This window comes from Eschrichtius robustus, chromosome 16, assembly GCF_028021215.1.
Source record: "Eschrichtius robustus isolate mEscRob2 chromosome 16, mEscRob2.pri, whole genome shotgun sequence".
NCBI lineage: Eukaryota > Metazoa > Chordata > Mammalia > Artiodactyla > Eschrichtiidae > Eschrichtius > Eschrichtius robustus.
Genome location: NC_090839.1, coordinates 82,848,942 through 82,870,602, shown reverse-complemented (window position 1 = coordinate 82,870,602; position 21,661 = coordinate 82,848,942). Strand labels below are relative to the sequence as shown.

The 21,661-nt window shown below is 53.2% G+C and overlaps 1 protein-coding gene across 1 annotated transcript; it reads left to right on the top strand.

Moving 5' to 3' along the window:
* Positions 1 to 6,015: 6,015 nt before the first annotated feature.
* On the top strand, positions 6,016 to 20,790 carry NCF1 (neutrophil cytosolic factor 1). Its single transcript, XM_068524102.1, has 11 exons — positions 6,016 to 6,095; positions 10,439 to 10,519; positions 13,386 to 13,461; positions 13,613 to 13,778; positions 14,815 to 14,870; positions 16,633 to 16,755; positions 17,258 to 17,365; positions 18,212 to 18,329; positions 19,637 to 19,741; positions 20,303 to 20,448; positions 20,661 to 20,790. The coding sequence occupies exons 1-11, from the start codon at positions 6,024 to 6,026 to the stop codon at positions 20,786 to 20,788; spliced, it is 1,179 nt and encodes a 392-aa protein (XP_068380203.1). The 5' UTR covers positions 6,016 to 6,023; the 3' UTR covers positions 20,789 to 20,790.
* Positions 20,791 to 21,661: the final 871 nt, after the last annotated feature.

Below are 21,661 nucleotides of genomic sequence, written 5' to 3'. Positions count from 1 at the left end.
GTGGGGCTGTGTAGCCTTCTGGTTAGACCCCGTAGAGTTGCCCTCCAACCTCTGCAGTTTGGGTTCTGTTTTACTCCACTACCTACTAAAGGGATGGTTAGCTTTCTGTACTTCCCCTCATGGCTGCCAACTTTCTTGGCTCAAAAGGCAGATACGAAAGCGGCTTGTAGCAGGTTGTTGAAATCACAAGTTCCTCAGGGTATGGTGGCCCGTTGACAAGTCACAGTGGGTGGCCCTAGCTGCTGCTCCAGAGGGGCTTTGGAAGCCCGGGTACTGGGTGAAAAACAGCAAAGCCCCTTGTCTTCCCAGCTCCCCTACTCTGGTCAACAGTGGTCTTGTGTGTCACCTCCCTCATGTCCTGTCCTACCCCCCACCCCCCGTACCTTGTGGTTTTATTTTGAGGAAGTATCAGGAAAGGTAGCACTGAAAACAAGCTATGATACAATGCCCATTTGTAACAGTGTTTCCTGCCGGGTTTCCTTCTCAGAAGCAAGAGCAGGTGGTTGATGGGCCTTTTGTAGCATCAACTTCATGCATGATCTCAGGATGCCTGTTTAAAACCCACAGTGCCTCAAGTTGTAGAAAGCAATAATGACCCTCACCAAAGACCGTGTGCTCGGCAGTGCCTGGGTGAACCTAGTGAGAACTGTTCCCGCTTGTTTTCAGTAAACAAGTAGCCCCGACTCGTTTACTGAACGAGCCCCAACCAGAGGCAGCAGAAGAGAAAGCCCACCTCCAAGGCTCCTAAGAAGATTTAGATAAATCCTGAACGGATCTATATAGATCTGCATGCTCTGTAATTTAGACAAAGTGTCTTCTCCCTGACAACGACCGATCTATCAATATATCCTCTAGGAAAAATCCCTAATGAAAGACAGCGAGTGCAGGTTTCCAGCAAGGCAAGGTCAGAGCAGGCACCCTATGGCATGTGGTCAAAAAGCCATAGCAAGTGTTGGCTCTTGTTGGCCTTCAGAAGAGGAGCTTTCTGTCTCGGGACTGGCGTCATTGCCCCTGGTGCTTGAGGCAAGATGGGACCCTGCCAGGAACCTTTGTAAGCAAACCATCTGTCTACAGGTGACAAGCCCCTCACCCCAGGCCTGTGTGTCTTTACTGTTCTGCACCCCCTGGGCAGTAGCAGGGGTACCGAGCCCTGGGCAGGTCCCAGACAGACTTCGTCATGCCGCCAGCTTGCTCGTCTGCACTGTGTCCGAGCTGGGGAGACGGGGAAATGGCAACCCAGCCCTGGTGACTGGATTTAGGCGGGAGTTCTCGTTACTGGAATTAGCTTCAAGCTCTAGACAAATCACCATAAAACCCCCTGAGGCGGCAGCATGCTGCTGGATTTAGCCTTGATGGTTGGTTGGTGAGCTTCAAATAGCTCTCGCCACGTGACAGATCAGGCCCCAGGGAGGAAGTGGGGCGGGAGGGCGGGCACAGGCCGTCCCTGGGGGCCAGCGTTGAGCTCCTGGCTTTGGAGTGGGACCAGCTTGCAGAGTTCTGTCCGTTTGGTATTTGTTAAGGGCCCTCTTGGTGTCAGGACCCCTGCCAGACGCTGGAGTGCAGAGGGGACAGCCCCAGCCCTGCCCCCCAGAACAAACAGCTGTCCATGCCCTTAGCGCTGTCCTCCCCAGCCTGGTCTGGGAAGTCCCCATCCCACGCCCACGGCCCCAGGCACTGCCGGGCTCTCCCAGGGCCAGGCCAGGGGCTGCGCGCGCACTGACGACAGAGAGCACAGGCCTGCCCTGGGGTCTGAGTCCTGCACAGTTTGCCCCAGCAGCCTGGAGTGCCAGCTCTCATCCGTGTGACACTTCCCTCCTTAAAGGCCAGGTTTAAACGGCAAGAAACCGCCTTGGACCTCCCTAAATCCTCCCAACAGTCCACGGAGTAGGTACGGTTGCTAATGCCGTTTTATAGAGGAAAAAACAGGCTTGGAGCTTGCCCAGGGGCATACGACCCTGTACGGGAGGAGGTCAGCGTGGGTTGGGTTCCGGGCCCTGTGCTCGTAGCCAGCGGTTGGCGTGTACGTGGCCTCCCACAGACCAAAGGCTCAGTCTGATGCCTGTGAATGTCCAGCGCTGGAGCCCTCGCTCCTGTGTCCCTAGGGACTGGACAGCACTGCCATCAGGCCCAGGGGAGAAGGAATTCCCATGTGTGGCGCGGGTGTGTCCCAAGCCCCGATCCTGAGTGCAGGCTCCCGGTTCTCTTCTGATGAGGCCTCAGGGTCCATCCCTGACCCAGCCAGAGCCCGCTCCTGGTCTGATTTGCTGAGAAAGGAAGGCTCAGGGTCCCTTGGGAAGCAGGTGGTGAGTGGCCGGCATTTCCACGCAGACCCCTGCTTGCCCTCAGAGCCCCACACGGCCAGCCTCACCGCCAAGGGAGCCCTCAGCCTGCCAGCCAGCAGTGGCCCTGGGTCCCCTCCTCCTCCTCCAGGCACCAGGCGGGAACTGCCTAGCGTGGGCATCAGCAGGAGGGGCTTAATTCAGACTTGGGAAGGAAGGTCCCATACAGAGGGCTGCTTTGTTCCCATCTTGGGAAGCCTGACAGGAGATCCCAGAGGGCACTGCCTGGGCCTCAGGCCCTCAGGCCAAACCTTTCTCCACGTAACCTGTCTCCAAGGCCCAGCCTTGGGGATTTCCTGGTTGAGGAACTGCCCAGCCCCGTCCATCTGGGGAAGGCGGTATCTGGAGAGGCCAAGGTCTTTGGGCCAGACTGGGAAGCCCTGCTTCCCGTCCAGTCTGGCCTGTTGTGAGAATCTCCCTCTTTGGGGCGTTTGCCCAGTCTGGCTCCCGCTTCGTGAACCCCAGTCGTCATTCATTACTCAGAAGGGCCGATGGTTAAGAGCGTGGGTCCAGGGCTTCCCTGGTGGCGCATTCGTTAAGAATCTGCCTGCCAATGCAGGGGACACAGGTTCGAGCCCTGGTCCGGGAAAATCCCACATGCTGCAGAACATCTAAGCCCATTCACCACAACTACTGAGCCCACACGCCACAACTACTGAAGCCCGCGCACCTAGAGCCCATGCTCTGCCACAAGAGAAGCCACTGCAACAAGAAGCCTGTGCCCTGCAGTGAAGAGTAACCCCCGCTCGCCGCAACTAGAGAAAGCCCGCGCACAGCAACAAAGACCCAACACAGCCAAAAATAAAAAAAGAGCATGGGTCCAGGGTCCAGACTGCCTAGGTTCAAGACCCAGCTTTTTGCTTACCAGTGGTGGCAACCTATTTACCTCTCTGTGCCTCAGTTTTCCCATCTATAAAGTGGGGGAAATAACAGTACCTACCTGATAGTCTCATTGTGAGGATAAGATGTGATCCTAAATATAAAGCACTCCTGACCCAGGCTAAGTCCTTTGTTAGCACTCAATGGAAAGTGGGGGGGGGGGTGGATTCTGGGGGCTCTGGTATTCATCTAATACCTGGGTGATGGATAACGAGATATCTATAATGTTAGCTAAAATTTTATGTTTAGTTAAACTTCATTTTTCTGCAGTTTTCTATAATTTCACAATTTGAAAGTTCTAAAATTTTTGTTTGTATCTCCCCCCCCCCAAAACAAACTTTTATTTATTAATTAACTCCAGTTTTGTTCATTTTTTTAAATTAAGCATTTGGTCACTCACTTGTTTCATCCATGCATTCAAGTAAATCTATCTCATCCCAACAAAAGGCTATGAGCCTGCTTACGGAGGGACTTTCAAGGTAAATACGAGTTCTTAGCACTTCATGCTTTGGACGCCTGCGCTCTGCCTGGGCGCGGTAAGGAGCAAGGGGACGTTTGGGGAGACCACAGGAGGGAAGTGGAGAGGTAGCAGCTGATGGCTTGGGCCGCTGAGTTGTGCCTGGTGTCTGCAGGACAGGGCAGCCTGGCCAGGCAATTATGCAAGAGTGGAAAGACCGCTGAGAAGAAGGGAAGGAAGAGCCGGGGCCACGACCAGACCCGGCACCGGGTTGGGGGGCGGGTACCACTGCAGCCAGCCCCACCCGCCACTTCCTCTACCCTTCCCAGGTGAGCCAATGCTGCAAGTCTGACCTCTGTGTGGGGACCGCAAGGCAGCACCACGTGGGACAGGGAAGACCAGAGACAAGCTGAGCGTCCCTCAGGGAGGGGGCATTTAGTGAGTAATGAAAGGACAGCCACTCAGCCGTGAACCAAGGGCCTTGTGCTGCAGGGGCCACTGATGTGGAATTAAGTGAGGACTGCCATCCATCATGTGATCCCACTCAATCTGTTCTTTGCTTTCAACTTTCTTTTGAGGTACAACACACCCACAGAAAAGGGCCGTGCATGAAACTGACATGCCTGGGGCTGGGTTAATTTTCAGAAAGTGAGTGCACTCGTGGAAGTGGCATCCTTATCAACAGAGCAAATCACCTGCCGCCTCCTACTTCCCTCCACTCACTGCTGCCCCCCCACCCCCACCCCCACCCCCCGCGCCGGAGGTCACCCTGGCTTCCAACCCCATTGACTGGCATGGGCAGTTTTTGAGGTTGGTGTCAATGGCATTCTGCAGAAGGTGTGCTTTGTGTCTGCCTTCTCTATCCGCGCGTTGTGTCTGGAAGGTTCACCCGTGTTGTGTCCGGCAGTTCCTGCCCATTGCTGAGTAGTGCATCATCCTTCTGTGCAGGAAGATCCTAGATGTGTAAATGGAAATGATCAGGGGAAGGACTTGCAAGGCTGGTCACACCTGGGACTGGTGACCTCAGGGTGACTGGGGAGCAGCAGTGACCAGAGGGGACCTGCCAAGCGGATCTTTCAGAGCAGAGGAAATGGACGCCGTGCTTCCTAGATAAAATCCCCTGCCAGAGACCAACCCTCCCCCCTGGTGGTCCAGGGGGACCTGTGGCTCTCAGAGTGTTCCCGGTGCTGATGGCCTTTGCCGTCATCTCTCCGTCTTGGAATCTGGGGATCTGGGCCACAAACTGGCCCTGCCCACCTGAGCCTGCAGCTAAACTGCCTGGGTCTAAGGCCACTTGCTGCGTGACCTTGAACCAGCTCTATAACCTCTGAGCCCCCCAGGCCCCCCATCTACCTGGCCAAGCACCCGAGGCTTTAGTGAGAGAGGCCCCAGCCTCTCCCCCAGCAAGCTGCTGTCCTCCTCACCCCTCCATCCCAAATCCCCTTCTCCCCCTTCCCAGCAGAGCTGGGAGTCCCCTTTCACTCAGGAGGAAACCACGTGCTCTGAGCGGCCATTCTTTGATCAGGACTTGAACGCGGTTCTCACTCAGTCTGCCCCGCTGCCCCTGCTCTCAGCCACAGTCACCCGGGATGTACACCTGAGGCTTGCGCACGCTCCCCTGGAGGATTCGTTCCATCAATCACTTCGTGCGTGATGCAGTTACTATCCGAATACTTACAGAGGGCCCACTGCGTGCCAGGCACCAGCTCTAGGGGTTGGGGCCAGGGCCCTCGTCAAAACAGGCCAAACCCTTCTCTCACGGGGCTCACATTCTGGTAGGGAAAGACATTGTAAAAATAAAAATAGTGATGAGTGGTCTGAAAAAAAAAAAAAAACCAGGAAAGAGGGGTGGGGCCCGCATGAAGTTTTGCTATTTTATGTGAAGTTTATATCAAGGAAGGCCTCTCAGAGGAGGTGCCCTTTGAGCAGAAACCTGTAGAAGATGAGGGTGGGAGTTACAGGTGTGTGGGAGATGGGCCAGGTGGAATGGCTCGTGCAAAAGCCCTGAGATGGGAGCACCTGCAACAGAGGGGCCAGCGTGGCTGGCTCAGAGGAGCCAGGAGGAGAGAGCTGGGAGTCGGGCAGCCCTCCTGCGGGGCCCTGTGGGCCACGGCGGGGACAATGACGGGCGTGTCCCCGCACAACTGCGTGCGTGGGGCCACCCATGTCCGCACCACGGGAACCCGAGGAATCCCAGAAACTGAAAGAAGAAGCAAAGCCCTATCTGCACGCTCCCTGCCCCCACCTGCCCGCGGCCCCGCCGCGACAGAGGCGACTTCCTTTTTCCAGCCTATTTAAGTCCCAGCCCGCAGAGCCCCGGAGAAGAGGTGGCCGCACGCAGCCCAGCCATGGGGGACCCCTTCATTCGCCACATCGCCCTCCTGGGCTTCGAGAAGCGCTTCGTCCCCAGCCAGCACTACGTGAGTACCGGCCTGAGGCGCCCTGCGCGTGGGGACAGGACTGGCGGGGCGCAGCTGCCGGTCCCCGCGCAGCCCCGGGACTCCCGGCCCGGGACGCGGGCGGCCGAGGGGTGAGGGCGCGGGGTCGCGGCCAAGGCTCCCCGGCTCTGGGCCTCAGGCCGCCCGCCGGGGCCGCAGCCGATGTGCGCCCTTCAAAAGATGCGCGCCGCCACCCGGGCCGTCGGTGCGAGGACCCCGGCCCCCGCCCGCCCACCCCACGCCCTGCTTCCCGCCCCAGCCCGGCGTCCCCTCTCCGCGCCCGGCAAGTGTCCCCGCGGCCCCTCTGGGAAGGGTCCTCGGGAGGGCGCGCTGGTGGCGATCAGTTACATTAGAGTCGTGACCCCTCCTGTAGGGTGACACCACCACAGGGACCAGAGGAGTCCCCCCTCCTGCCCTGGGGGAGCTGGAGGAGTTCAGGCCCAGACATGGCCACCCCATCACGGGGTCCCCAAACCCAGAAGAAGGCCAGGGAGGGATCCAATTAGTAAATTGGCACTTGTGTGACACTTTTAGTGTAGGTGCCAAGACCCTTCTTTTTTAACTTTTAATTTTGAAATAATTTCAAATTTACAGAAATGTCCCAAAAAGTACCAATAACTCCAATATTCCTTCACCCACATTTCCTCTCTCCTTCTCTCACTCTCTGTCTCTCCCCCTCCGTCTCTTTGTCCCTCCTGCTTTCTCTCTCTCTGAATATACATTTTCTGAATCATTTGAGAGTTATTTGGAGACACTGTGTTTCTTTACCTCTAAATATTACAGGTGTGTATTTCTTAAAATCAAGGATGTTCTTTTACATAACCAAAGGTGTCAAAATGAGGAAATTAACACTGATGAAACACTGTCATGCAACCCACAGACTTTATTCGGATTTTACTAGTTGTCCTCTTGTCCCTCCTTAGGAAAATTTTTTCAGGTCAAAGATCCAATCCAAGATCACACAAATTAAAACAAACAAACGAACAAAAACTATCCAGGATCACCTGTTGCATCTGAGTTGTCATGTCTCTTTGGTGGTCTTTAAACCCAGATCAGTCTTAATCAGTCTTTGTCCTTCTCAACTTTGACTTTTTGAAGAGATGGGACCAGTCATTTTGCAGAACACCCCTCGATTTGGGTGTGTCTGATATTTTGTTAGATCTTGGTAATGCAGGAATACCCCAGAAGTATTGATATGTTCTTTTCATTGATCCTATCAGGTGGCAGGTGATTTTGATTTGTTCCTTTATTGGTGATGTTAACTTTGATCACTGAGTCCTGGAGGTGTCCTCCAAGTTTCTCTGCTGTAAAGTTACTATTTTCCCCTTTGTAATTAATAACTAAACTATGGGGAGGTTATGTAAAGCTACGTGAATATCCTGTGCCTTATAGTATCTGTATGACTCTTGCCTGAATCAAATTACTATAATGATTGCCAAAGAATGATTTTTCAACTCTATTGGTCCTTCTGCATTTATTAGTTAACATTTTCCTGTGTCTTCCCTTCTTCCTTATTTATGTCAGTATGGTTCCATGGATTCCTGTTTTATTCAGTGAGTTATAATCCAATACCATCATTACTTATTTTGATGCTCAGAATGTCCCAGACTTGGCGACTGGGAGCTCCTTCAGGCTGGCTTCTGTACTTTTTTTTTTTTTTTTTAAATATATCCTGTCATTCTTTTTTTTGGGGGGGAGGTGGTGCGGACAGGGCACCCGGGTATATTCTTATGGCACAAAGTGGTCCAGCTTAACTTGGACTTTCCCAGCCCTAGTCCTGGACTCAACCATTTCACTAAGGAGCCCTGGTTCTTTTTAGTGGGAGTGATATTAGAACCCAAGATCTGGAAGCTAGGTGTGCTCATTGCCACCAAGGTGTCATGGCTCATGACTGCCTTTTCAGTGGACAGACTGGCGGAAATAGCTATTTCATATCATCCTTGCTTCTCATCACTTTATGTTTGTAGCTCCTTTCTCTCACTGCAGGAACCCTGGCTCCCAACGAGATCAGTATATTCACTCTTCCGCTCAATTCTAAAATACACATAAACTTGTTTCAGAATAATTACACCCACGCCACTATTAACAATAAACCTACTAACCTATTAAGTCAAATTTAAGTTTTCTTTGCAGTTCTTTTTGTCCTTTTGGACTGAGAATACTGAAAGTGCTGCAACTAAAAGCTACTTGGATTCTTTTCCATTTTCCTTTAATATTTAGGTTATTACCCATTTTATATAGAGTTAAGTTCATTTGTTTCTGTTTGTTCCAACTTTAAAGTTAAAAAAATCCTTGTTGATTTAATTTTACTTCTAAATATGTAAAATATTAGCAAGTTCACCCATTTAAAGTGCACTATGGTTTTTGGTATATTTAAAGTTCTTCAACCATCACAACTATCTAATTTTTAGAACATTTTTATCATCTCCATTGGTAGCTATTCTTTTTATTCCCCAAGATTTTATTCTGAGAAATTTCAAATTACAGTAAAGTTGAAAAAAATTTTACAGCAAAACAAAACCAAACAAAAAACCCAACCAGGGACTTCCCTGGTGGTGCAGTAGTTAAGAATCTGCCTGCCAATGCAGGGGATACAGGTTCAAGCCCTGGTTCCGGAAGATCCCACATGCTGCAGAGCAACTAAGCCTGTGCACCACAACTAACTGAGCCTGCACTCTAGAGCCCACAAGCCACAACTACTGAGCCCGTGTGCTGCCAACTACTGAAGCCCGCACGTCTAGAGCCCATGCTCCGCAACAAGAGAAGCCACCACAATGAGAAGCCTGTGCACTGCAACGAAGAGTAGCCCCCATGCGCCACAACTAGAGAAAACCTGTGCACAGCAATGAAGACCCAACACAGCCAAAAATAAATAAATTAGTAATTAAAAAACAAAACAAAACAAACCCAGCCAGTCATATGCTTACTATCTTGATTATACCATTAATATTTCCTGTAGTACTTGCTTTATCATGTATACATCCATCCATCCATCCACCCATCAATCTATCTTATTTTTGGTGCATTTCAAGGCAAATTACAAACATCAGTACACTTTGTCCTAAACGTTGGGTTGGCCAAAAAGTTCATTCCGGTTTTTCCTTAAGACCTTACAGAAAAACCCGAACGAACTTTTTGGCCAACCCAATGCTTCAGCATGCATATCACAACTAGAGTTCAGTATTTTTTTGTAGTTTTTTTCTCTTTTGATGTAAAATTTATGTAAAATGAAACCCACAAATCTCAGAGATACATTTGCTGAGATTTGACAGTACATCTCCCTACGTAACACAAACTCTCATCAAGATGTAGACCGTGACCATCACCCCATCTCACGCCCCAGTCATTCCTCCCCACCCCCAGGTTTTTTCCACCTTAAATTAGTTGTGCTTGCTCTAGAATGTCATAGATATGGAATCATATGTAGCCCTTCATGCCTGGCTTATTTCATTCAGCGTAATTTAATGATTTTGAGATCCATCCACATGATTGCAAATATCAGTAATTTGTTCTTTTCTGTGGCTGAGTGGTATTCTCCTAACTACTTTTGCAGGCCTGTTTTTCCTTCCTGAGGTTTTTTGTTTTGTTTTCTTCTTGTTTGTTTGTTTTAAAATAATGGCTTTTTTGAGATATAATTCCCATACCATACGATTAACCTATGTGAATTGTACAATTCAGCGGTTTTTTAGTATATTCACAGAGTTGCACAACCATCACTACAATTGATTTTAGAAGATTTTCTTCATCACCCATACCCGTTAGCAGTCAAGCCTTAGTCCCCCTACCCCCAACCCTGCCCAGCCCCTGGCAACAACTAATCTACTTTCTGTCTCAATAGATTTGTCTCTTTTGGACATTTTTTTTTTTTTTTTTTTTTTTTGTGGCCCCGCAGGTGGCTTGTGGGATCTCAGTTCCCTGACCAGGGGCTGAACCTGGGACCTTGGCAGTGAAAGCACAGGGTCCCAACCACTGAATCACCAGGGAAATCCCTGGACATTTCATAGAAATGGAACCATACAACATCTTACTGAGTTCTTGTGTTGTCTGAGGCCAGCCCTTTCTGTATCTTACCTTCTGTTAACTCTCATACCAGCCCTAGCAGTGAGGTCCTACTTTTACCTCCAGTTTACAGATGAATTTGAGTTAATTTGAGAGAAGTCATCCCTCTTGCCCTGGGGCCCCTGAACTTGTTGCTCTTTCTATGGCCCAGGTTACCACAAAGAGCATTCTCCCTCCCACCCCCAGTCCTGTGGGCTTCCACCACGGGGTGGGGGGCTGCCCAGGTGTATGGTTGAACGAGATGCCCCACCTCTACCGCCCCCCAGGTCTACATGTTCCTGGTGAAGTGGCAGGACCTGTCTGAGAAGGTGGTCTACCGGCGCTTCACTGAGATCTACGAATTCCATGTGAGTGCCCTGTGTTGGGGGTCCAGGGAGGGGATGCCACACCCAGTCCCAGCTCTGCCCTTTGGGGAGGGGAGCAGCCCAGGTGCTGACCAGGAGCTGAGGAACCCAGAGTCCCCCCATCCCCTCCCAGCCCACAGATAAGGGGACATTATTTTTTTTAACTTTAAAAACCACTAAAGCAATTTTTATTTTGGTGAAATATGCATAACATACATTTACCACTTTACCCATTTTAAGTGTACAAGCCAGTGGCACTAAGTACATTCACAATGTCACACAGCCAGCACCACCACCCATTTCTGAATATTTCTGTCTTCCCAAACCGAAACTCTGCACCCATTCCACAGGATCTCAAGGGGGCCGTCTCAAGGGCCCTGCTTGCTCTGTCCCTGCAGGGGACAGCCTGGCCAGTGTCACCACCACAGGTGTCATCCTAGGAGCTTGCTCTTTCACTCACCGTCACTGGCCTGATGAGGACCCCTGGTGGATTAGAAGGAGGGCGGATAATCCTGACACCCAAGAAACCGGGTCCTCTTGCTTTGTGGGTGCCTGTTATCACCAAGGTTTACATGAGAGAATCGCCCAGGGTTCCCAACACCAGTGGCTGGTTGGACAAAATTGGGGGTGGTCATCGGGGGTCACAGGGCACACATGCTGGGTTCTGGTCTAAGACAGGGCCATGTGGATGGAGGGGCCACAAAAGCCAGATGGGTTCCCCCAGGGCCCACTCCACATGCAGGGCCCTCCTTAACCAGGGAAGGGGCTTCAGGAAGTGTGCAGGTTCCTGCACTTCTCTTGTGTGAATTATTTAAAGTGAAATGCAGATAAATGCAAAGAAAACTGTAACCAGCCTTGTACACCCAGCACCTGGAGTCACAGCTGATATCACTGGGCCGTTTGCTATAAGGCGGTTTTTTTGTTTGTTCTTTTTAAAATTTATTTTATTTTTGGCTGCGTTGGGTCTTCATTGCTTTGCGCAGGCTTTCTCTGGTTGTGGGAACGGGGTCTACTCTTGGTTGCGGTATGCGGGCTTCTCACTGCGGTGGCTTCTCTTGTTGCAGAGCACGGGCTTTAGGCACGCCAGCTCAGTAGTTGTGGCTCGAGGGCTCTAGAGCACAGGCTCAGTAGTTGTGGCGCACGGGCTTAGTTGCTCCGCGGCTTGTGGGATCTTCCCGGACCAGGGCTCGAACCCGTGTTCCCTGCATTGGCAGGCGGGTTCTTAACCACTGCGCCACCAGAGAAGCCCTAAGGTGTTTTTAAGATAAGGCGTTTTTAAGATAAAGGAGAGGGCTTCCCTGGTGGCGCAGTGGTTGAGAGTCAGCCTGCCAATGCGGGGGACACGGGTTCAGGCCCTGGTCTGGGAAGATCCCACATGCCACGGAGCAGCTGGGCCCGTGAGCCGCAATTGCTGAGCCTGCGCGTCTGGAGCCTGTGCTCCGCAACAAGAGAGGCCGCGATAGTGAGAGGCCCGCGCACCGCGATGAAGAGTGGCCCCCGCTTGCCACAACTGGAGAAGGCCCTCGCACAGAAATGAAGACCTAACACAGCCATAAATAAATAAATTAATTAATTAAAAAAAAAATCTTATAAAAAAAAAAAAGATAAAGGAGATAAAACATTACAAAAGCAGTGGAAGTTGCCCTTCATCTCATATCCCGTCCTAGCTCCTACCCTGGGTGGCCACACACACACACACACACACACACACAGCACAGAAACAACATGCAGTAGCGTGGAGCCTGCATTTTCTGTAGTGTATATGAATGCCATCAGTGTGCTTTTTGCCTCTTTCTCAATCTTATTACTGTCGCCAGCTTACATTTTTGAGACCAGTCCATGCTGATACTTTGTGGGGCTTCATCTCACCTCTTTAAACTGTTCTGAGTTATTCCATTGTAGGATTAGCTTCTTTTATTAATTGGTCGACTCATTCATTCATCCAACCACTATTTATTGAGCACCAACTAAGTACCAGGCACGTTATACTTAGTGAGAAGGAAATGCTGCTGAAGGGCATAAAAAACAGATGCAAATCCTTGCCCACCCTAATAGACCTTATGTTCTAGTGGAGGAGTCAGGATAACAGACAAACAAAAAAATAAGTAACTTACATAGTATGTTAGATGGTCCTTAGAATTACAGAGAAAAATGAAGCAGGGAGGGGAGGTGGGAAGGGTGGGACAAGGAAGCACAGTTGTCAGGGAGGAGGCCTCACTGAAGCGGGAGATATCTGAGCAAGGACTTGAAGAAGGAGAAAGAGAGAGAGAGAGAGTGAGCTATTGATCTGTGTGGGGGAAGAATGGGAATCGCACGTGCAAAGGCCCTGGGGCAGCAGTGGGCCTGGAGCATTCAAGGGTGGCTGGAGCAGAGTGAACAAGGGGAGAGTGGCGGCAAGAGAGGTGAGCAAGGCAGGCAGAGGCAGGTCACATGGCGCCTTGTAGACCAATGTGGAGCCTTTGGCTTCCATTCTGAGTGAGCTGAGAGGCAGGGAGGGTTCTGAGCAGAGAGGGATAGGATGCAACTTAGGTTTTCAGAGGATCCCTCTGGATGCTGGATTGAGGACAGACAAGGGATGGGGAGGCGTGAGTGACCTAAGAAGGTTATAATAACCAGACCCAGTGGAAGCTCTGACCAGGGTGGTGGCAGCAAGTGTAGTGAGAAGGATCAGATTCTGAGTAGACTTGGGGAGCAGAACCAAAAGAATTTGCTGATGGATTGGATGTGAGGTGGAAGAGAAAGAAGAATCCAGGATGCCACCAGGAGCTTCTAGCCTGAGCAATTGGAAGGGTATTTAGGTCATGTCCAGTTTTGTGTTTTTACAGTGCTGTAATAAAACAGATTCCTTCACGTCTGCTTTTCTGTCTAGAAAATCTTAAAGGAGATGTTTCCTATCGAGGCGGGGGACATCACCCCAGAGAACAGGATCATCCCCCACCTGCCAGGTGAGGAGCGGGGCTGAGTCACCTGGGCAGGCTCACCTGTCCCAGCTCCCCTCCCCTGCCCTCCGATTGCCCCCTCCACTCCCATCCTCTCTGGACTTGACCTCTCGAGTGTGCTCACTGGTCCTCTGGTGCCCCTCCCTGGTCCGCCCAGCCCCGCGGTGGTTTGATGGGCAGCGGGTGGCCGAGAGCCGCCAGGGCACCCTCACCGAGTACTGCAACTCGCTCATGAACCTGCCTGGCAAGATCTCCCGCTGCCCCCACCTCCTCAACTTCTTCAAGGTGCGCCCTGATGACCTCAAGCTCCCCACGGACAGCCAGTGAGTGGCGGGAGGAGGAAAGGTGGTGGTCAGACCCTTGCCTGGAGGGGGTGGGACTTTCCCCATGTTACACAGGAGGAGCCTGAGGCTCAGAGAGGGGAAGTGACTTGCCCAAAGTCACACAGCAGGGAAAGCCAAGGAGGCAGGATTCCAACTCTGGATGCCCCCAGCATCCCTGCCAAGTTTCTACCTGGACCCCTCTGAGCCTCAGGGTGCTGGGGGTCGGGGGGAGGCACTGTGGGCTGGGGGTCTAAGGTCCTAAGTCCTTGTCCTGACTCTGAGACTGCCTGGCCGTGGGACCTGGAGCCTTCTGAAAGCAACTTCCCCTTCTGTGACCGGGTGGTGAGGGCCAGATGCAGTAGTGGGTGCTGGGGAGAGTGCTTACAAACTGTGAAGTGTGGAGCCCCCGAGAGGACGTGGGGGGCCGGTGGCCTCTGTTCCTTCCTGAGCCTCTCTCAGGCCCCTGCCTATCCTTTGTCACCTCATTCTCTGCCTGCCCTCGCCCCGGGGGTCTCCTGTGCTCAGGGCCCTGCGTGGACAGCATCGGAGATGCTGATGAGATCTCGTGGGAATGTGCTGCGGAAGGTCCCTCTCTCCGTCCCTCCCTGGTACTGAGTGCTGGGGGAGGCCTGGAGGACAGGGCTGCCGTAGACAGACAGCAGAGCTCCAGCCACTGCTTCTGGACCCTTGAACACATCCCCGGTCCCGGGCAGGGCAGCTCCCATTGGCCCCGGAGGATGGGGGCGCCCACTCCTATTGGCTTCCCTCTCGAGGCTCCAGCAGAAGGGAGCTGGCCCACGAGCCTTCACCTTTGGGTCTGCAGGAGGCTGGGGCCCCTCCTCGGGCTGGCTGAGCAGATCCTGTCCTCCTCAAAGCCCTGTCCTCCCAGTCCGGTTGCTGCCTTCTCTCTGCGGAGGCCCCCATTTCCCACGTTCCTTCTGGGAACTTTCTTGGGAAGTTCTTCTGTAGGTCTGCCCGGAGCATGCTGTTCCCCAGGGGAAGCTGAGCGTCTAACCCAGACTGTTCTCTGATGCAGGGTGAAAAAGCCAGAGACATACCTGATGCCCAGAGATGGCAAGAGTAACGCTGCAGGTGAGAGGCCGGGGTCAGCCAAGTGAGGGTCACCCTAAGGGACTGCTGACACCATCAGGGACCCTGAGCTCAGTGTGTGCAGGGAAAAGAGCAGGAGGTGAGAGCAGCTGTGAAGGGTCTTGGTGGCTGCACTGAAGAGTTGGGGTCTTTGAGGGTCACTGGTCAGTGAAGGGAGCTCACCTCCATGGCTGCAGCACCCAGCACAGAGCCTGGCTCCCAGCAACCCAGAGGATGTTCTGGCTGAATGAATGAACAGATTTAGGGGCAAAAGTGGCCTTTAGGGGTGACTCAGGGGCATGACAGTATCTAGTCTTTATTGCACGATAATTGTTAATAGCACTACCTAACATTTATCGAGCACTTACCCTGTGCCAGGCACTATTTTAAATGTTTTCCGTGTATTAACTCATGTAATCATCTCTATAATAGTATGAAATAGGTACAACTGGGCTATTGTCCCCATTTTGCAACTGGACACACTGAGGCTTGATTTAAGTTGAGACTCTTTTTCTTTTTTTTTAAGATAGTAGTCATCTTTTCTTTGTTTTTTAAAATTTATTTATTTATTTATCTATTTTTGACTGTGTTGGGTCTTCGTTTCTGTGCGAGGGCTTTCTCTAGTTGTGGCAAGCGGGGGCCACTCTTCATCGTGGTGCGCGGGCCTCTCACTATCGCAGCCTCTCTTGTTGCGGAGCACAGGCTCCAGACGCGCAGGCTCAGTAGTTGTGGTTCACGGGCCCAGTTGCTCCGCGGCATGTGGGATCTTCCCAGACCAGGGCTCGAACCCGTGTCCCCTGCATTGGCAGGCGGATTCTCAACCACTGCACCACCAGGGAAGCCCAAGTTGAGACTCTTGACAAGGGACACACAGCTACTAAATGTGGAGCAGGATTTCAGCCAGTCGGTGGGACACATGGTCAAGTACTCTGGGCTACTCAAAGTGTGGTCCAGTGACCAGCAGTGTCTTAGGTCAGGCTGCTATAACAGAGTGTCATAGAGTGGGTGGCTTAAATAGAAGAAATGCATTTTCTCATAGTTCTGGAGGCTGGAAGGCTGAGATCAAGGTGTGGGCAGGTTTGGGTTCAGCTGAGGCCTCTCTCCTTGGCTTGCAGATGGCTGCCTTGTTGCTTTGTCCTCACATGGCCTTTCCTCTGTGCATGCAACTCCCTGGTGTCTTTTCCTCTTCCTATAAGGACACCAGTCCTGTTGGATCAGGGTCCCACCCTTATGACCTCATTTAACCTTAATCACCTCCTTGAAGGTTTTATCTCCAAATACACTCAGATTCTAAGGTACTGGGGGTTAGGGCTTCAACGTATGAATTTGGGGGTGGGGGGACACAATTCAGCCCATAACAGGCAGCAGCAGTATTGCCTGGGGGCTGGTTAGACATGTAGCCTCTCAGGTCCCACCAGAGGCCTATAGAATCAGCACCTATGTTTCAGCAAGATCCCTGGGTGATTTGTGTGCACCTTGAAGTTGAGAAGGGCTGCTCGCTAACCACATCAAATGAGAAAGAGACCGTGTGTAAAGTGTGTGACCAGTGTCTGGAACACACTAGGTGCTCAGTAAGTGCAGGGCTGCGAAGACCAGTTGGTCTTTGCTGCTTTCCAGTATACAGGGCGCATCTACCCCTGGCCTGTCTGGAGCTGGGTGGGGATGGGATGCCAGTGCCTGTTCTGGTGGCCTACACAGGGCCCACAGGGGAGAGCCAGGACGAGGCGCCCACAATGTCCACTCACCCTGCCCTCCCTCTACCCAGACATCACGGGCCCCATCATCCTGCAGACGTACCGCGCCATCGCTGACTATGAGAAGAGCTCAGGCTCCGAGATGGCTCTGGCCACAGGCGACGTGGTGGATGTCGTGGAGAAGAGCCAGAGTGGTCAGCCTCCCCGCCCTGCCTGGACCTCCCTCCCCTGGTGCCTGGGCCCACGGCTACAGGCCCCCACCAAGGCTATGCCCCCCAGGCAGCCCCAGGCCTCCTCCCCGCCTGGCCCACCGGGGGGCTCTGGCTCCTTCAGGGGCCCTGACTGTTCTCCCCACGCTGTGGGTCACCCTCTCTCTGAGAGGGTGCCCCAGGGCAGCTCTGGGGATCTGCACACATTCTGGGCTGTGACTGTGCATCTCTGGGGGTTATATCCGGGTGGACAGGTGAACTTCTCACCATGTGTGTGAAGTGGGTTCTGAGCTGTAGTTCTGTGACCCTGTGTGTACTGGTATGTGTGATTTTCGTGTGGAGTGTGGTGAAGGTGACATTTCTGAATCTGAGTGTTGGACGCCTGTGTGTCTGTGTCTGAGTGCCCTCACCCACCCCCATCCCCCACCGATGGCTGAGGGAGGCTTCCAGGCCCGCCCAGACCTACCGCCCCGTATCCCTGGCACAGGCTGGTGGTTCTGCCAAATGAAGACAAAGCGCGGCTGGGTCCCGGCGTCCTACTTGGAGCCCCTGGACAGTCCCGATGAGGCAGAAGACCCAGAACCCAACTATGCAGGTGCCCCTCCCCTCCTCGGCCTCAGGGGTGGGAGAGAGGGGCAGGATTGAAGAGCCAGAAGTGACTGCTTTGGGGTCAGGCATGACTGTGGGCTGGGCAGGAGGGGAGGCAGGGCTGAGACCCTAGGTTGGGTCTAGGTGGGGTAGGAGGTGGTGCCCTTGGTCAGGACAGGGGGAACCAGGAGGTAGAATAGAGGTGAGGGGGATAAGGTCAGCCTGGGACACCAGGTGGCTGCCAGCCTGGGGCCGGGTCCAGTGGGAAGCTGCATGATGAGCCAAACTGAGGCTCAGTAAGGAGGGCTGCCTGGAGGTGGGGGCATCATGGCTGACTAGAATGGAAAAACTGGCAGCCCCTGGGCTGGATGGGTCCCACGTGGGGTTTGAAAAAATTTAGTATTGGTTGCCCGTATTTTGCCATAGAAAGATCTTACGATTTTATGTGGATTTATGACTTCTCTTTAAAAATTGGGAAAGGCATGTGTACTGGGCCTGCATCCCCACATGCCAACAGTGGACTGGAGTTGAGTAGCTCAGGTGCCACTGGGTGGGCGCTCTACCTCCGCACTTCCTGCCTAGCCACTCCTCGTGTGCAGGTTCCTGGCCAGGTCTCTGCAGTCATGGGCGCTCCTGGCCTCTGGTGTGGGTGATGGTGGGTAGGAGTGGGTGAGCTCCCCTGGGTAGAGTAGGCAGAGGGCACAAGTCCAGAGTGTCTCCACGAGGAGCGGGGAGGGCTGGAGGAGAGAGGTCCTGGGCTCCAGCTGGAGGAAGCCCCAGGCCCAGAGAGGAGGGGCGGGGTGGCGAGCCCTGTGGTGGGGGGGGCTTCACACTCTGCCCCTCCCCTCTCCAGGTGAGCCCTACGTCACCATCAAAGCCTACACTGCCCTACTGGAGGACGAGATGTCTTTGGAGCAGGGCGAAACCATCGAGGTCATTCATAAGCTCCTGGATGGCTGGTGGGTCATCAGGTAGGAGAGCTGTGCCCTCCCTCCTACTGCACCTGCCCTGAGAGTCAGCCTGGCCTGGGGCTGGGCCTGCGCAGGCTCAGTGCCGACTTGACTGTGTGACTCTGGGTAGGCCACTGCCTCTCTCTGGGCTGTTTCCATTTTGGAAGCAAACTCGTGATAATCCCAGCCTGCCCGTGTCTCAGGGTTCAGTGTCCTTGTCTGAGTGGGCACACCTTTCCTTTGTGACTTGGGGTCACATCCCCTGACCAGTCCATCTATTCATTCTCCAGCAACACAATTAATTGTATTAATTATTATATTTGATAGCTGCTAGAGCAGACCCTGTCATCCCTTTTCCTTTTAAAATCCTTCATTGCAATCTCCATGTGTTTATTCCTCCAAGTGAATGTAGGAATACTAACTTGTTTTCCCGGTTCTGGGGAAAGCAGAATCCCAGGGTCTTGCACACGATTTCAGAGCCCTGAGTCACAGGGCCCATCCGTGACCCCAGTGAGCTTGTGGCCACAACACCCCCCATCAGTGTGGCCCTTGGCTGGGGACTTTGAGGCAGGATTTCTCAACCTTTATTTTTAAATTTTTATTGGCATATAGTTGCTTTACAGTGTTGTGTTAGTTTCTGCTATACAGCAAAGTGAATTAGTTTTTTGACCCAAACTCAGTTAACCCCCATCATGCACCCCTGAGACAATGTTTGTGAGTCTCCCACCAGCCAAGAAGAATCACAGTTTTATGGAGTGAGGTTTGTATTACGCAAAGGCTGTTGTTTTTTTACTACCAAATGTAGTAGTGAGAATGGAAAGAAAAATCTTCTCAACAAATGGTGCTGGAACAACTGGATATCCCTATGAGGGAACAAAATGAACCTAGATCCCTGCCTCACACCATACACCTTTATTTGGGACATTTCATAGATTTTACCAAGCACAAAACCCAAAACTAAGAAGCTTTTGGAAGAAAGCATAAGGGAACTTGGTGACCTGGAGGTAGGCTGAAGTTTCTTAGGACACAGAAGGCAATCACCATAAAAGAAAAAACTGACATACAATATTGCAGATGTTTTATAGCAAACACCTGTCCCTGGGGAGATGGATCTGCTAACTTCCTCCCCCTCCCACTGTCACAACTGGGAAGTCCTGTGTCGCATTGATGAGGAAACTGAGGCACACAGGTGCAGGGTCTGGTGTTGGCTGCCGTGTTTGCAACCTCCCAGCTGCCTCGACCCCCAGCTGTTTAGAGGGAGCCTTGACCCCACGTCTGAGGCCCCGCCCCTGCAGCTGCTCAGGCCTCAGGGGCTGCCTCTGTTGCAGGAAAGAAGATGTCACAGGTTACTTCCCATCCATGTACCTGCAACAGGCAGGGCAGGACACAGACCAGGCCCAAAGCCGGATCAAGAGGGGAGCGCCGCCCCGCAGGTGAGCAAGGGTCCCCGGGGCAGTGGGGGGGGGGGGGCTGGGCGGGGCTGAGGAGGGTATACCACGGCTTCCGTCTGTCTGTCCAGGCCCTGGAGAGGCAGTGCTGGGGCAGGGGAGGGGCGCTCAGCCTGGCGGGGTAGGCAGCACCGTCACTGGATGGAGGCCCCCTCCCACACGCTGGGGCTGGCGCAGGGGCGGTGGGAAAGCAGAGGTGTGAGGCTCCGACGCCTAGAGTCCTCGGGATGGCCCGTGAGGGCTGCGGCAGTTCGGAGGGCTTTCCTGGGGAGCGGGTAGGCTGAAGGCTGCTGAGGGGTGTGGGAAATGGGCCTGGGCTCTGAGTCAGGGCAGGGGTCCGCGTCGGTGAGGGGCAGTCGCCTTCATGCCCCGCCCAGGCTGTGCTGGACCTCCCCCCCCACCCCCCAGCCCGCCTCCTTCCCACTCTCAACCTCCCCGGGCTAGTCTTTGGACTCCAGGGGTGGCCATGAGAGTCCCCTCGGGCAGGGACGCGGGGAGGGCAGGGACGCGGGGCGCTGACCAAAGCCCCTGTCCTGCTGTGCCCAGGTCGTCCATCCGCAACGCGCACAGCATCCACCAGCAGTCACGGAAGCGCCTCAGCCAGGACACCTATCGGCGCAACAGTGTCCGTTTTTTGCAGCAGGGCCGCCGCCGGGCGCCGCCGGGGCCCCAGAGCCCAAGGAGCCCGCTGAGTGAGTGAGGACGGGCGCCTGGGGGCAGGGCCTGAGTCTGGGGGCGGGCCGGAGGTGAGGAGGGATGTGGCCAGCGTCCAGGGTGCTGAGAGGCGGGGCCTGGGGCGGGGCCAGGTGATGGAGGCGGGGCCTTGAGGGGTGGGGCCTGAAAAGTGAAGAGAGGTGGGGCCGAGCAGGCGGGGCAGGCCTCAGCTGGCCCTGTCCACCAGCAGAGGAGGAGGAGCCGCCCAAGACCGAGCGCCCCAAGCCGCAGCCGGCCGTGCCCCCGAGGCCCAGCGCAGACCTCATCCTGCACCGCTGCAGCGAGAGCACCAAGCGGAAGCTGGCCTCCTCCGTCTGAGGCCGCCCCCACATGATGCTCTCCCCACCTCCAGCCCCTATCCCTGTATATACATGTATAGAGCCTGAGGTTTGGCAGCAGATGGCAGCCCCTGTCCCCGCCCCACCTAGCTATTCGCCACCCTTAATAAATGTTGCTTGGAGTGGACTGATGGTTTGCGAAGTCGCGCTGCGGGCTGGGCAACACCCCTGGTATTTCTAGAAATAGGACTGAAGGCTGTGAGCTCTATTGGGGGAAGGTGCAAGAACTGAGGTCCGGTTGCATACTTTCCTGGCCTTGCCCAAGACCAAGTTTGCACAAGGCCAAGTGCAAGAGGAAACCCCAGTGCCCTCTGACTGTTTGTCTGACAGACTGCCTACTTGAACTCTGGCCTCACTGCAGAAGAGTTCTGAAGAAGAGTAGACACAGTGCATAGTTGGGAGGGGGGTGAGCCAGGGCTGTAGGTGACCTTGTGTGTGCACCCTGATTACCAAAAAAAATGTAATTTAGGTATAGGGAGACACACCTTAGATGTAAGGACATAACGCAAAGTGAAAGTGAAGGGATGGAAAAAGATACTTCATGCAAATGGAAACCGAAAGACAGCTGGAATAGCTATACTTAGATAGAGTAGACTTTGTAACAAAGACTGTAGTAAGAGACAATGGCATTACATAACAATAAAGGGGTCAATCCAGTAAGAGAGTATAACATTTGTAAATATTTATGCACCCAACATAGGAGCACTAACATATATAAAGCAAATATTTACAGACCTAAAGGGAGGAACAGACAGCAATACCATAATAGTAGGGGACTTTAATACCTCATTAACATCAATGGATAGGTCATACAGACAGAAAATCAATAAGGATTTTCCAAGATAAATCATGT

Excerpts from the sequence above, each read along its gene's own strand:
- NCF1 (XM_068524102.1), top strand. The coding sequence starts at position 6,024 with ATGGGGGACCCCTTCATTCGCCACATCGCCCTCCTGGGCTTCGAGAAG. Across the intron at positions 17,366-18,211 it reads CCCAGAACCCAACTATGCAG|GTGAGCCCTACGTCACCATC; the intron begins GTGCCCCTCCCC and ends TCCCCTCTCCAG. Across the intron at positions 19,742-20,302 it reads AGGGGAGCGCCGCCCCGCAG|GTCGTCCATCCGCAACGCGC; the intron begins GTGAGCAAGGGT and ends TGCTGTGCCCAG.